Here is a 14,655-nt window from a genome sequence, read left to right on the forward strand (position 1 = left end):
GTCAACAGTGTGCTACCGTATTAGCCATCAATTTTTTAAAAAATAAAATAAGAACTAAGAATCCTTATAAGTTATTGCTTTTCTCAACTAAAATCCCAATACATATTAAGAAATGTTTACCCTAAGCATTTTATAAATAAAACTCAGTAGAAATAACAGATTCTAACACAAGGAGGCAAAGGGACCTTACAGTTATCATAGAGACTTGGTAGGATGAAACCTATGACCAGACTGCATTTATGCAAAAGAAATGGGAAAAGGAGAAGGAAATGAGGTTAGATTAGGATTTATTAAGAAGGTATACTCATGAGGAAATAGAGGAACTAGAGAGAATCATAGTGGGTAGATGAAGATCAATGACAGAAAAACAGAAGTGATTTTGTAAATGATAGCATATTATTACAAAACACCTGGTCAGAAAGAGGAAATTGATGAGGAATTTAGGAAACAAGTCAGAAGCCTGGCATCAAGGTAGTGATGAGAGACTCCAATTCTCAAGACATCTGCTGAAGATCTCTCTGCCAAAAGGCAAGCAACTAATAACTTTTGGATTTGCATTACTGGTAATTTCATCCTTTGGAAGACAGAAGAACTGACAAGGATAAATTCTATTCTAGATCTGATCCTTACTAACAGGGAAGAAACAACTGGTGGGGTAGAAATAATAGGAACACTCTGGGAAAACAACAACTTCCTCCTATAGTTTATGAAAGAAAAGAACTCTGGGGAGTCTGATAGGCATCCTAGATTTTCAGAAAACAAATGTCAAAAGGCTCAGAGGAAAGACAGGGACTAAAACAACACAAGGGAAGCCAGCCCAGGAGCAATAGCAAATGCTCAAGAATGAAATTCTGAAGAAAAACAAAAAACAATTCCAATGAGGAAAAATGGGATTTTTCTGAAGATACTGATGTGGATGCACAGGAAACTCACAAACTAACTTACATTTTAAGAAAAAATGTCCAGAAGATGGAAGCAAGTTTGGGTAAAAGAGGATACAGTCCTGTAAGAATACTATCAGGAATAAGAAAGCTATAAATTCTAAAGTGATATTGGGAGAAAAGGAAGCTCAGTGAAGGAAGAGAACATTTGTGGGACATGAGATTCATCATTAGGGTTCCGTTCTTATTTTAATTCTGTCTTTTCTGTCAAAGAGAGTGACCACTGCAGCAGAAATTCAGAATAAAAATAACTTAACAGGGAGTTGATGTCTAAAATAAGCACCTGCATGACCTTGATGAACTAGTCATCCAGCCAGGATTAACTAGATGTCTCTCCAGTCCTGAAAGCACTGGCAGGTATGATTGCTGAACCAGTCAGTGATATCTGAAAGAACATAGAAAATGCAAATGGTAACTAACACAAGACTGGAAAAGGGCATATGTTGCCCTTTTTGAAAATGAAGAGTCTGAAAATAGGCCAGTGATTTTGCCTTTGGTTTCAGGAATAATTTCAAGGCAGGATAATGAAAAAGATGGCTGACAAATATCTAGAAAGATTTTAAAAGGTGATATTAAAAAGCCAACATAATTTCGTCAACAGGGGTTGTGCCAGACTAACCTCATTTCCTTTTTTTATAAGATTACTAAACTAGTATATGTGGGGAATGCCATATAGTTTAACCTAGATTTTAACAAAAACTTTTGATAAAGCATCTCATACTTTTCTTGCAGAGAAGACAGAAAGATATGGACTAGATGATGATACAGTTAAGATGGATTCAGAACTGATTCCATCTGTCTGATTGAATGGTCAGATTCAAAGAGGTTCATGGTTCAGATGCCAAGGTGGCAAGAAATCTCCAGTGGAGTATCACAGGGAGCTGCACTCGGCCCTAAGCTGTTGAACATGTTTACTAATAACATATAAAAGCATAGATGGCATGCTCATCAAATTTGCATACATAACTCATCTAAGGAGGCAGAACTAACATATGGAACGACAAAGTCAAGATTCAAAAGGACCCTGACAGACAAGAGCATTGGATTGAATTCAGCAAGATGAAATTCCACAGAAATAAATGTAATATTTTATATTTTGGTGTGAAAACAAACCAAAAAAACAAAGAACACCAAACCATAAACCCACAACTTTACAATACAAGATAGAAGACATGGTACAATAGTACTTATTCTGAAAAAAAGATTTTAGGGTTTTAATCTATGGCAAGTACAATATGAGTAAGTAGTATGAAATGGGTAGCAAAAAAAAAAAAACTAAGAGGGTAGATGGAATGTAGAAGCAGGAAAATTCTGTGAGTTCCCCCCATAACCACCTCAAATACCTATAAAATATGACTCTAAACAAACTTTAGAGCTACAGAACCCACAAAGTGACAGAGAGAAACAAATCTCCCACTGAAGGCAGCCTGGCAGGAAGGGTCCACTGCAGCATGCTGGGAGCCCAGCCCCAACGGAGCCCATGGGCTTAGACTTAGGGAGCCCCAGACCAGCAGCAGCCGGAAGGGACTTAGGGAGCATGGATCACCAGCAGCTGTGGCAGTTCCCAGAATTATCAACTCACAAATGCCAAAGGCAAAGTAAAAGGTCAGTGTGGAATCTGTGGGAATAGGGGGACCAAGAGTATGTTCTGACCTCTGCCCCCGGGGCTAGAAGGTGAGAAGCAGTGGAGGAGCTGGGGGCCTGCAGCTGCTGTCACATGGCTACTTCAGAGCCCCTGGCCTGCAGGTTGTAGGGGGACCAAGTGACCATTCTTAGGGGTAATCGCTCTTGCTTTAACCTGCTTGGATCTGGATCGCTGTCTAGGGTGGAGGTCCTGGGGTGTGTGACCAGGCACCAGAGCCTGTGGAGGCTTCAGAGAGGGCACCCAACTAATAGCTCCAGCAACTGCAAAAACTCCAGCGATTTGGGACAAAGTTCTCTTCTTTGGAAACAGAGTTCTACTGTGGCAAAAAGCACAAAAGTCAAGTAATTGAGTGGAAACATGAGCCAGCAAAAGAAGTAAAGAAAGCAGAGCAATCCAACATTAGACTCCTATTTGGGGGACAAAAAGGATCAAAGCACAGGACAGGAGGAAGACAACAAAGTCAGAACTCTTAAACCAAAAGCTTCCAAGAAAAATATGAATTGGTTACAGGCCATAGAGGAGCTCAAGAAGGATTCTGAAATCCAAGTAAGAGAAGTGGAGGAAAAATTTGAAAGAGAAATGAGAATGATGCAAGAAAATCATGAAAAGACAGTCAACAACCTGACTGAAGAAAATAACACCTTAAAAAATAGACTATCTCAAATGGCAAAAGAAATCCAAAAAGCCAATGAGGAGAAGAATGCCTTAAAAAGCCAAATTTGCCAGATGGAAAAAGAATCTCAAAAGCTTACTGAGGAGAATCATTCCTTCAGAATTAGATTGGAGCAAATGGAAGCTAATGACTTTATGAGAAATGAAGATACTATTAAACAGATCCAAACAAATGAAAAAATAGAAGGCAATGTGAAATATCTCATGACCTAGAAAACAGATCCAGGAGAGATAATTTTAAAATTATTGGACTACCTGAAAGCCATGATCAAAAAAAGATCCTAGAAATCATCCTTTAAGAAATTCTCAAGGAAAATTGCCCTGATATTTTAGAACCAGAGGGCAAAACAGAAATTGAAAGAATTCACCAATCACCTTCTGAAAAAGATCCCAAAAAGAAAACTCCTAGGAATATTATAGCCAGGTTCTGGAGTTCCCAGATCAAGGAGAAAATATTACAAGCAGCCAAGAAGAAACAATTTTAATAGTGTGGAAACACAATCAGGATAACACAAGATCTAGCAGCTTCTCCATTAAGAGATTGAAGGGCTTGGAATATGATATCCCAGAGGTCAAAGGAGCTAGGATTAAAACCAAGAATCACCTACCCAGCAAAACAGAGTATCACGTTTCAGGGGAAAATATGGTCATTCAATGAAATAGAGGACTTTCAAGCATTCTTTATGAAAAAAAAACAGAGTTGAACAGAAAATTTGACATTCAAATACAAGAAGCAAGAGAAGCATGAGCAGGTAAACAGGGAAAAGAAATCATAAGGAACTTATTAAAATTGAACTATTTACATTCCTACATGAAAAAACAATATATGAAACTTTTTTCAGTATGAGGATAGTTGAAGGGAATATAAATGTATATATGTATAAATATATATGTCTATATAGGAGGGCATATGTGCATATGAATACATATATGAGTGTGTATATATGTGTACAGGTATACATAGACAGAAGGCACAGGATCAATTGAATAGGAAGGGATGATATTTTAAAAATTAAATTAAGAAGTGAGAGAGGAATATAAACAGAGGAGATAGGGAGAGACAGAATAGGGTAAATTATTTCATATAAAAGAGGTAAGGGAAAATTGTTACAATGGAGGGGAAGAACAGGAAGGCAAAAGGGAATGGGTCAACCTTTCTCTCATTGAATTTGGCTTAAGGAGGGAATAACACACACACTAAATTGGATATTTTACCCTACAGAAAAGTAGGGAGGAAAGGTATAAGAGGCAGGATCATAAAAGGGAGAGTAGTTAGAAGCACACACTTTTTTTTTATTCCCACTCCCCCCCCCCCCCCCTTATGGCGGCATATAGTCAAGTATAGGATCTGTAAATACTTTCACATTATACATTAGTCAGGTTATAAAGACAGACTGTATCAGCTGGAATGAAAAATGGTAAAGAGGACATAAAACCAAATAAGAGAAGGAAAAAGATCAGGTATTTTGCTTCCACCTGGATATAAACTTAGTTCTTTATAGTTCTTTCTCTGGATGCACATATTTCTCTCCATCATGAGTCTTTTGGGATTGACTTATATCACTGCATTGCTAAGAAGAGTCCAGTATATCAAAGTTGGTCACCACACATATGTTGTGTCTGTAATTGTGCACAAATTTCTCCTGGTTCTACTCTTCTCACTCAGCATCCGTTTGTATGAAGCACACACTTTTGAAAAGGGACAGAGTCAAAATAGAAAACAGAACAAGTGGAGGGTGGGATAGGATGGAGAAAAATATAGTCAGTCTATCACAATATATCCACTATGGAAATGATTTGCGTAACTACACATGTACAATCTATATTGAACTGCTTATCTTCCCGGTAAGGGTGGGTGATGAAGGGAAAAGGGAAAGAATCTGGAATTCAAAGTTTTAAAACAAAATGTTTAAAAAATATTATTATTATTATTACATGCACTGGGAAATAAGATATACAGGCACTGTGGTATGGAGATCCATCTTGCCCTACTGCAAAGTTGGAGGGGGAATGGGAGAGGATATAGGAGAGAACAGATTAGAGGAGGAGTTATTCAGTGGGACTGCTGTTCTGGCGTGGTGGGTAGGGGAAAGACAGGAATTAAATTTGTAACTCAAAATCTTGTGGAAATGAGTGTTGTAAACTAAAAATAAACACAAAATTGAAAACAAAAAACAAAAACTAATGTGATCTTGGGATGCATTAAGAGAGGTACTATTTCCAGGAATGTGGAGGTAATAGTCCCAAGGTACTCTGCCTTCATCAGACCTCACGTGGAGTACTGTGTTCAATTCTAGGTGTCACAGGTTTAAAGGAAATTAATGAGCTAGAGAATGTCCAGAAAAGAATAATCAGATTGATGAAGAGCCCTGAAACCATGTTATATTATGACTAGTTGAAGGAACTGCACATGTTCAACCCAGAGAAGATTCTGGGGGCACATGATAGTTATCTTCAAGTACCTAAAAGGCTGTCAAATTGAGGAGGGATTAGATTTGTTCCTTTGTCCAGAGAACACATTTAGGCTTGATTTCAGGCAAAATTCCCTCACAATTAGAACTGATTCAAAGTGGAACAAACTGTGTTAAGAGAGGGCTGGTTTTCCTTTTTTACTGGATAGCCACTTGTTGGGAGTGTTATAATAGAGATTCCTTTCATGTAGAGGCTGAACCAGAGTCACTGAACTCTCATTTCTCAAATTTTGTGATTTTTTATTTTCTTACTGATCGTTCCACAAATTTTGGTGAAGAGCTTGCTTCAAAATACACAAAATGAGACTTCTTCCTCCATCAAATAACTTTTAACATTTTCTAGCATGAAATTTCACATACCTTAGAAATGACAAGAATAAAAGGTCATATTTGTCCAAAAATATTTATAGCAGCTCCTTTTGGCATGGCAAAAGAACTAGAAATTGAGGGGATATACATCAATTGGGGAATGGCTGAACAAACTGTGGTATATAATTATAATGGAATATTACCGTGCTATAAGAAATGACAAGCAGGATGATTTCAGAAAAGCGTGGATTTACATGAACTGATGCAAAGTAAAATGAATAGAACCAGAAGATCATTGCACACAGTAACAGCAATATTATATGATGATCAACTGTGAATGACTTAGCTATTCTCAGCAATATAAGCATACAAAGGACTCATGATGAGTTATACACAGTGATACACACATCCAGAGAAAGAACTGATGGAGTGTGAATGCAGATAGAAGCATACAATTTTTTTAATGGGGTTTTTTTTTGTTGTTTCTTCTTTCACAACATGATTAATATGGGGATGTGTTTTTGCATGATTGCACATGTATAACCGACATCAAATTGCTTACCATCTCAGGAAGGGAAATAGGGGAGAGAGGGAAAGAGAGAGAGGACTTGTAACTCAAAAATTTTTTAATGAACTTTAAAAATTGCTTTTACATGTAATTGGGAAAAATAAATTATCAAAATTTTAAAATTACAAGAACAACTTGGTATATTTAGGAATGAATTTTCACTAAATAAAATCCACACTCTTCAAGTGATTCTATAGATTATAACCAAAGATATGTTTTCTCAACTACATAATTAAAGCAAAAGAATAATAACCAAAATAAATAACCAAAATAAAATTAATTCACAAGACTAGAGCTACATCCTTTATACTTTCTTTGACTAAAAGTAGCAGATCCTATACATGTTAGTCTTCTAACTTTTGGGATGGACTAATGAAAACACTCTACCCATACACAGATTATCTGAGTTTTTGTGATAGATGCATTCACCTTATACCATAAACATGCCTCCACTAAGAGGCCTGATATTTTCCACTTTAAGTATGTTACAGTAGATAACTAAGATCAAACAGTAATCATAATAATCACTCTATGATGTCTTCAAAGAGACTCAGTGAACAGATCTTTGTATCTTATAAAGAGACAACTTACATAATAGTAGAGCCACAAGTAGAATATGGCCAAAAAAAATGATGCAAAACAAAAATGTGCTATTGAATTCATTTTAATGACTTTAAAACATAAAAGCTATTATGTACTAACATCTATATATTAGTTTCCTTGCTCCACTTCATTTAAAGATATACTTGGCCTTCTAGACAATATTTTTTTTCTTTACTACCCAGAGACACTTTCAAACTTTAGAAGTTTGCTTAAGCCTTAAGATTTTAAAATAATTAGAAAGGTACTTTTTAATTGGTCATTCCAAAAGTAGATGGGGCCAGGGAGGAAGTAAGGTTGGTAAAGGAAGGGTTTATTTCAATTACTATTCCTGGCACTACTACTATCCATGACACAACACATCTAATCTCTTTGAATTTCAGTTACTGATTTGTAAAATGGAAATAACATACATCTCAAAACTACTGGAGGAGTAGAAGGAAATTAGACCTTATGTGATAGGGTTAAATACATTCTACATTGCTGAAAGGTATATTCATCTTGATTCTTGGTAGCTTGTATATATTTATCACTGACCATCTACAAGTAAATTTTTAAAAAATTATAAATTTAATACAACAATACATAGTTTATAACACTGTTTTTTAATGAAATTTATAACATTTATTTTCAGTTACTACTAACAACTAAATATAGTGGCACAAAAAGTGGTGTTAATAGTGTAATGAAGCTAAGGGCTCAAAGATCTAAGAATTTACCCCTCAGTGTGTGATGTCTGCTTTAATTTTTTGTACAATGATTCCAACTCTACCCTTCACAAAAAAAACCTTTCAAAATAAACCTAATATACATTTTTTTGATCTAAACAAATCTTTATGTATAGTTTTACTTAAGATACTTCAGAATTACACACTTTGGTGAAAACACATCCCTATAGCATACTATTTGCTTTTGAATTAAATAGAAATATAATTTGTTGCTAATCATTTGAATCTTTTTAAAAAAAAATCACATCTTTTAATGCATTTAGAAACCAGCTCATGACAAAAAAATAACTAAAATAAAAACAAATGAAAAAAATGTATATGTCTTTATTTCTTTATTAATTTTTTTCTTCTAGAGATCAATTTAAAAAACTATTAGAAGACTTTAAAAAATAAACTCTACAATTTTCTAAGATGCTTTACAATCTAGTTTAAAATGACCTTCAAAACCTTGGGCCAGGGGCGGCTAGATGGCACAGTAAACAGAGCACCAGCCTTGGAGTCAGGAGGACCTGAGTTAAAATCCAGCCTCAGACACTTAACACTTACTAGTCATGTGACCTTGGGCAAGTCACTTAACCCCAATTGCCCTGCCTTCCCCCCTCCAAAAAACAAAAAACCAAACCTTAGATCAAAAAATCATTTACTTAGAGGCGGCCAGGTGGCACAGTAAGAGTGCCAGCCCCAGTGGGGACACCTGGGGTCGGTTCCGGCCTCAGATACTCGGCACCCACACAAAAATAACTGGCCATGTAACCTTGAGCAAGTTACTTAATCCTGATTACTTAAAAAAAATCATTTACTTTCAAGAAATAATTAAGAAAACAAGTTTTTGACACTTTAAGGATGCAGTGTGGTATAGTGGTAAGGGTGCTGACCTTGGAATCAGGAGAGATGTTGGTTTAACACCTGCCTATGACACTATCAAACAATGAGTAAGTCACTTAACCACTCTGAACCTCAGTTTCCTAATCTGTAAAAAGAGGAAAATATAACTGTAGAACCTACCTCAAATAGCAACTGAGATAATGAGTATGAAGTTTTTGGCAAACCTTAAAGCAACATATAAATATCAGCCATGATTACTGATGGTTCAGTAACTTGCTGGATCCATGATTTCAAAATATAAAAGAAATGGAAGAATAACCCAAGCCATCAGTAAGATTACATGAAAATGTGTAAAACTTCAACAACCAAGTAACTGAAAGTTTATCTGTCAATAAAATAGACTTTGCAAAGATGCATCTGCTGGGGAGATGCTTCTGCTCCACACCTGATAATGTCACAAGTTTGATTACCTCCCTCTTAAGCTATCACTTTTGATTAAGGAAAGACTTGATACCTCAGTCAGACAGCTACACTGTTAGGCTGCGGCCCATCCTTCTCCCCAGTTATGATTCCAAATCATCAGACACAGTCTATTTTGTTCAGACCCTGCATTATTGATTTATATGATAATTTTTTTATCTAAATATTTAACACTTAAATACCATTTAGTCTCCTCTGAAGTGCTTCTTCCTCAAGCGTAATAATATAAATTTGTTCATCCAGGTCTTCAAGAATCTATATGTAAAAATAAAATAATTCACTGATGCAGAAATGTTAAATAAATGACTATTACATTTTATGTACAAAACTGAAAGTGCTATGTAAATGTTAGTATTAGGTTATAATTCAGTTAAAACATCTGCAAGCTAAGGTGTGTGTGTGTGTGTGTGTGTGTGTGTATTAAATACAACAAAAAACTGTCCCAAATGTTCACGTTACTGATTTGCATTCTGAAGTCAAAATTTGCTTCTTTTTCCAAAAAAAAAAATGCATTTATTTTATTAGCCAAAAGAAGAAAGCTGAATAAAATTAGTTTTATTCAAAATTGCCAAATGTAATAATTTCTAAATACACATAAACTTGAATATAATATGCTTATATATGCTCCAAAAGTCATAATTTAAAACTGGAAAGGACCTAAAAAATTTAGCTTAATACTTAATTTTATTACTTCTGTATAATATCAACCTGTCAAACACTTACATTAAATTTGGCACAAATGACCTATAAAATAATTCATTGATATGTAATGTTTTGCCACTTCCTATACCTCAAAAATACCATAATGAAATTTAACTGTCCTTTATCAAAGTCAACCTATAACAAGGCCAATTAAGGAAATGGAAGGATTTCAATTTTAATATCATATAACATGTTTCCATCATGTCATATTCCCCTCTAAATTAAATTTAAATGAAAACAACATTGGTTAAATCAATTATATGCACTATTCCTCCGACCCCACCTAGTACACAGTAGGTACTTGGTGACTTGACCTGATTTTTGCATTTGACAGTGAGAAATCTGCAATATATTCTTTAATCATTTGTTTTGTTTACAACACATCATTGCATGAGCTTAATCCTGAGGGGGGAGGGTGGGGGCGGAGGGCAGGGTATGATGTTACAGTACAGCAATTCAAGTCAGAAGATTTTGGTTCTAAGACCAACTCCACCTCTTTCTAGCTGATTGATCAGAGTTAGTCATTAAACCACTATAAACCTGAGTTTCCTCATCTGTAAAATGAGGACAGTAATACTGCCCTGACTACCTCACAATGCAGATCAAATGAAATAATATACGTGAAAGTATATTTCAAATTGTAAATCACAACACAAAGATAATTATTATTATTATTCAGCCCTTGTTCCAGCAGGAAGGGAAGGGGGGCACTTTAAAAACTATACACTTTAACTACACACTCTCACTCCAAGGAAGATCTGAAAGAGGACAGAATTACTTAAGATTAGTATTTTGCATCAGTCTGAGAGATAAATTGTTTATTTCCAAAATAGAAGAGCTTAGCAGGTGGAATAAGTGAGTAAAACTGCCTTTTTTTTTTTTTTAAGTTTCTCTGGAGCCAGGTCTTCATTATGTAGTTTCATTATTTCATATAAATAGGTACCTACAAAATATACATATCAAATGCAAATGCCAAAACACATATAACAAAGCCAAAAATGACTAATTTTTAGAATAGTTGTGCCCCCAATCTCCTCCATTGGTGCAAATTGTCAAGACCTTACTTCTCAAGGTCTAATTATGTAAATAATCAATTAATACAATATATCATATATGTGAATAAGACTGACTTAATGAATATATTTCTAGAAATCATGTTAACATGAGCATATCCTTCTGTAAAATATTTGTATTTATGTTTATATATATACACATATGAAAACTCAGCTTTATGAAACTGATAAATTAGATAAAGTTAATTCATACTACAAATGGATGCTTCCATTTACAAAAAGATTTACTGTGGGGGAAAAAAGTAAATTCCATTAGTACATCTAAGTCTATCAAGTAATTAATCTGCAAAGAAAGACTAACAGGGAAATCATTTAAAATCACTACCAATTGAAGATTAATAATAAAAGTCTTCTATGAAATTAAAATGAAAACTGATGAAAAATTCAATTTATAAAAATTACATATAATCAATACATATACATGTAATATATGCTGATATGTATGTATACATATACACACATACATAATTTTTAAGAATATCTCTCCTAGTTAAAAAACAAGACACATAAGCATATTTCTATGGTAAATCTTAAAAAATTCTAAAATTTCTATTTATTAGAAAAACTATTCTGAAATCATCTGCGACTGAGAAATTCATTTTACCTTGTGGAGCCTCAGTTTCCTCTTCTGTTAAATAAGGAGTATAGACACATGATCTTTAAGTTTCCTTCCAACGCTTAGTTCCTATGATATACCTAAGAAAGCAGGATGCTGGGCTAAAATGGCTTATGCCTTTAAGGATTAAGAAATTTTTATTTTAAACACACTGAGGGAATTTTTCCAATAAGACCTATAATCACACAATCAAAGATTCTTATATATACACTGCTAAATAGCAAGCTAAAATGTAATTTTAAAGATATTCAAATGCAAGTACATTTATTTTAGTAGAAAAAAAATGACTACAAAATACTTACTGTTGGTTTCACCAACAGCTGACCCATGACTGTAAACATTCGTGAAAGTCCAACTGGTGTGCATACTGTAGAAAATAAATTGTTTACTAAAAGACAGATTTATAGATTTCAAAGTTGAGATAAATACATTGCTAATCTATGCAGATTACAACACACCCAGATTAAAATGGTCACTTTTCATTTAATGTTTGGTAAATAACACATAGGAATTAACTTTTGCCTGGTACAAAGAAAAATGACAGATTATATGTTACCAAACTGAAACCATTTTAATATCAATGAGTACCAACTACTCACTTAAACTAAACAGTGCTCACCTCTTTGATACTTCCTCTAAGTTAAAATGCTTGCTACAGCACTGAAGTATGTCAATGCAAGCAGTCAGACTCCCAATAGAAAGGTCATCATTGAACATTTTAAACAAATTCAAATTCAATGTGAGCAGACTAATAAGTATGCTACTGAAAACAGCTGAGAGTGTCATCCATTGTGACTAACATTTTGATTTTCATTAAAAATAAAATAATGCGCTAAAACTTCATTCTAAGACATGTTAAGGGACAAAACTAACACCTACTTGGTAATGTATGTTATAGTGTGAAAAGATACATTATATATCACAAGGTCAATGTGAACTTCAATACAATCAAATGAATGGTTAGATAATTTTAAACTGGGCTTATTATATTCAACCAACCAAAGAAATATGGCTTAAACATTTTTCTCTAATAGTTTTTTTTCCCCAAAGGATTCCCTAAAATACGAGATGTATGGACATTAAAAAAAAATTAATTAACCCATGTACTTCTCAATTCAAGATTTAATCACAGGTATTTTTAATTGTTTAGCTTTGTGAGTAACAGAATCAACTGGGCTGATAAACAGAACTGAAATACACTAAACAGAAAAATAAAAGCTGCTATCTGGTGCAATAGTTAACAACATTTTTGGAGTTTAAGTCATTGCTTCCATAAATTATAATAACTGCTACAATACAAAAAAGTGTTATGGCAAACTATAGAAAAATGTCATTTTAATGTTTTAGTGAGAGGTCAAGAATAATATCTATATCATAGATATTCCATGTAATAAAGGCATGGTATTTCACTATGCACATGGAGGAAGGCATGATCTGCAGTCTAAGCATAAGAGAGTCCACCACTGATTTCCATATATATCTACACATCTACAGAAAATTTTAATCACAATCTGACATTGCTAGCAAGAATATAGTTCTCTAGGCTGCTTTACCACATGACAGATATGGGAACAGAATCTATTTTTAACCTCTATTAATTAAAAACATTTTTAAGGTAAATCTAGAAGAAGATTTTTTTTAAATGAAACAAATAATTTCTGAATAAAAAGATGTTTTGGATTATTTGTGCCATTCCAGTAATGCAGATGTACCAGTGTTGAATGTATATTCAAAATTAAGAACACTAGGTTTAAAAGGGCAAGTCTTAACTCTACTTTTAAATCATTTCAAATTTTTCTTGCTTTGGGCTATTTAAATAGGTACTACTATCATTTAAAAAAAACAAAACATGTTAAAGTGCATGTTAAGTTGAAGGATAAAATAAAATGTAATATTTGAAAACCCAAAGCATATCTTCTAAGCTATTACCATATGATATTGTATTAAATCTTTACTTATGCACTCAGACCCTGGCAAGTAGCAATAAGACAACATTTAGTATCTTTAAAATATGAATGGCTTTACTTATTCATTCCTTTAAGTAATATTATTACAATTATAAGAAACATTTATTTAAAAAGCTAAGCCACATAAAACTCTGAAATGTGTATATGAACATATAAATTTATATAGTTTTTAATATAGAGATGTTTATATATGCAACTATGTAAAATATGAGGAAAGCTGGTAGTCAAATTTCTTACTAAATAGTAATTCCAAATAAAATTATTGCTCAATTGGGTATTAGTACAGACAGAGAGCTCTGTCTTTATTCATATTACACTGACCTGAATGGAAAGAACTGGTAGCAATATTGCAAAATATTACTATTTCAAAGGGAAAAAAAAGTCTCTATTTAGTAAAAGTAAAAGTAATGCTAGCAAGATCGAGGAAAGCCAAATGGATGCTCAGTAAGGTAGACTGAAGTAGATGGGAGTTAGTAGGGCCAAAAGAGGATAAGGATATTCATCTTAGACACAATTCAAAACTAACATCAGATTTGCACTCTACAGAAATAAAGGAAAATGGCTATTTTTGCATAGCTAAAGACAGGCAAAGAAGAGAGCAAATGTCATGCAGCGAACTGATTTGTTAGACCAGCAACTGGATACTATATTTTTTAACCCTAAAATTATGTATGTGTACAATAAAACAGATGATGAGTTTTCTGATGCCACATCAATATATATGTTTAGTGTGTGTGTGTGTGAATAAAGTCAATATGCTTAAATTTTGTTCTAACTATACAATATGAGATGGAATATGCTTTATTTTGCATCCTATTTATAGGCATTTTAGGTACTCTAATAGCAAAGGGTTCCTAAATATCAACAATCATTATTTAAGTTTATTTTTTAAATGAACACTATTAGATATGAGAAACATAGACCAATGCATTCTTTTTTTTTAAATGGTTATTTATTTATTTATTTGCTTTTTGGAAGGCAATTGGAGTTAAGTGACTTGCCCAAGGTCACACAGCTAGTTTTTGTGTTAAGTGTCTGAGGTCGCATTTGAACTCAGG

The 14,655-nt window shown here is 33.8% G+C and overlaps 1 protein-coding gene across 7 annotated transcripts in view; it reads right to left on the bottom strand.

Annotated features, from left to right (window-relative positions):
• The window catches only part of LMBR1 (limb development membrane protein 1), a 194,183-nt gene that overhangs the window by 56,052 nt on the left and 123,476 nt on the right, over positions 1 to 14,655 (bottom strand). For all 7 annotated transcript variants that reach the window (XM_069084512.1, XM_069084508.1, XM_069084528.1 and 4 more), the window contains 2 exons: positions 11,933 to 11,997; positions 9,422 to 9,494 (listed from right to left, as the gene is read on the bottom strand). In XM_069084512.1, coding sequence (XP_068940613.1) covers positions 9,422 to 9,494; positions 11,933 to 11,997 — 138 coding nt within the window. The remainder of the gene's footprint in view (positions 1 to 9,421; positions 9,495 to 11,932; positions 11,998 to 14,655) is intronic.

Source organism: Petaurus breviceps, unplaced genomic scaffold (assembly GCF_028583685.1).
Source record: "Petaurus breviceps papuanus isolate PSGF00001 unplaced genomic scaffold, PetGlider_PUasm1.0 115, whole genome shotgun sequence".
In the NCBI taxonomy this organism is placed as follows: domain Eukaryota; kingdom Metazoa; phylum Chordata; class Mammalia; order Diprotodontia; family Petauridae; genus Petaurus; species Petaurus breviceps.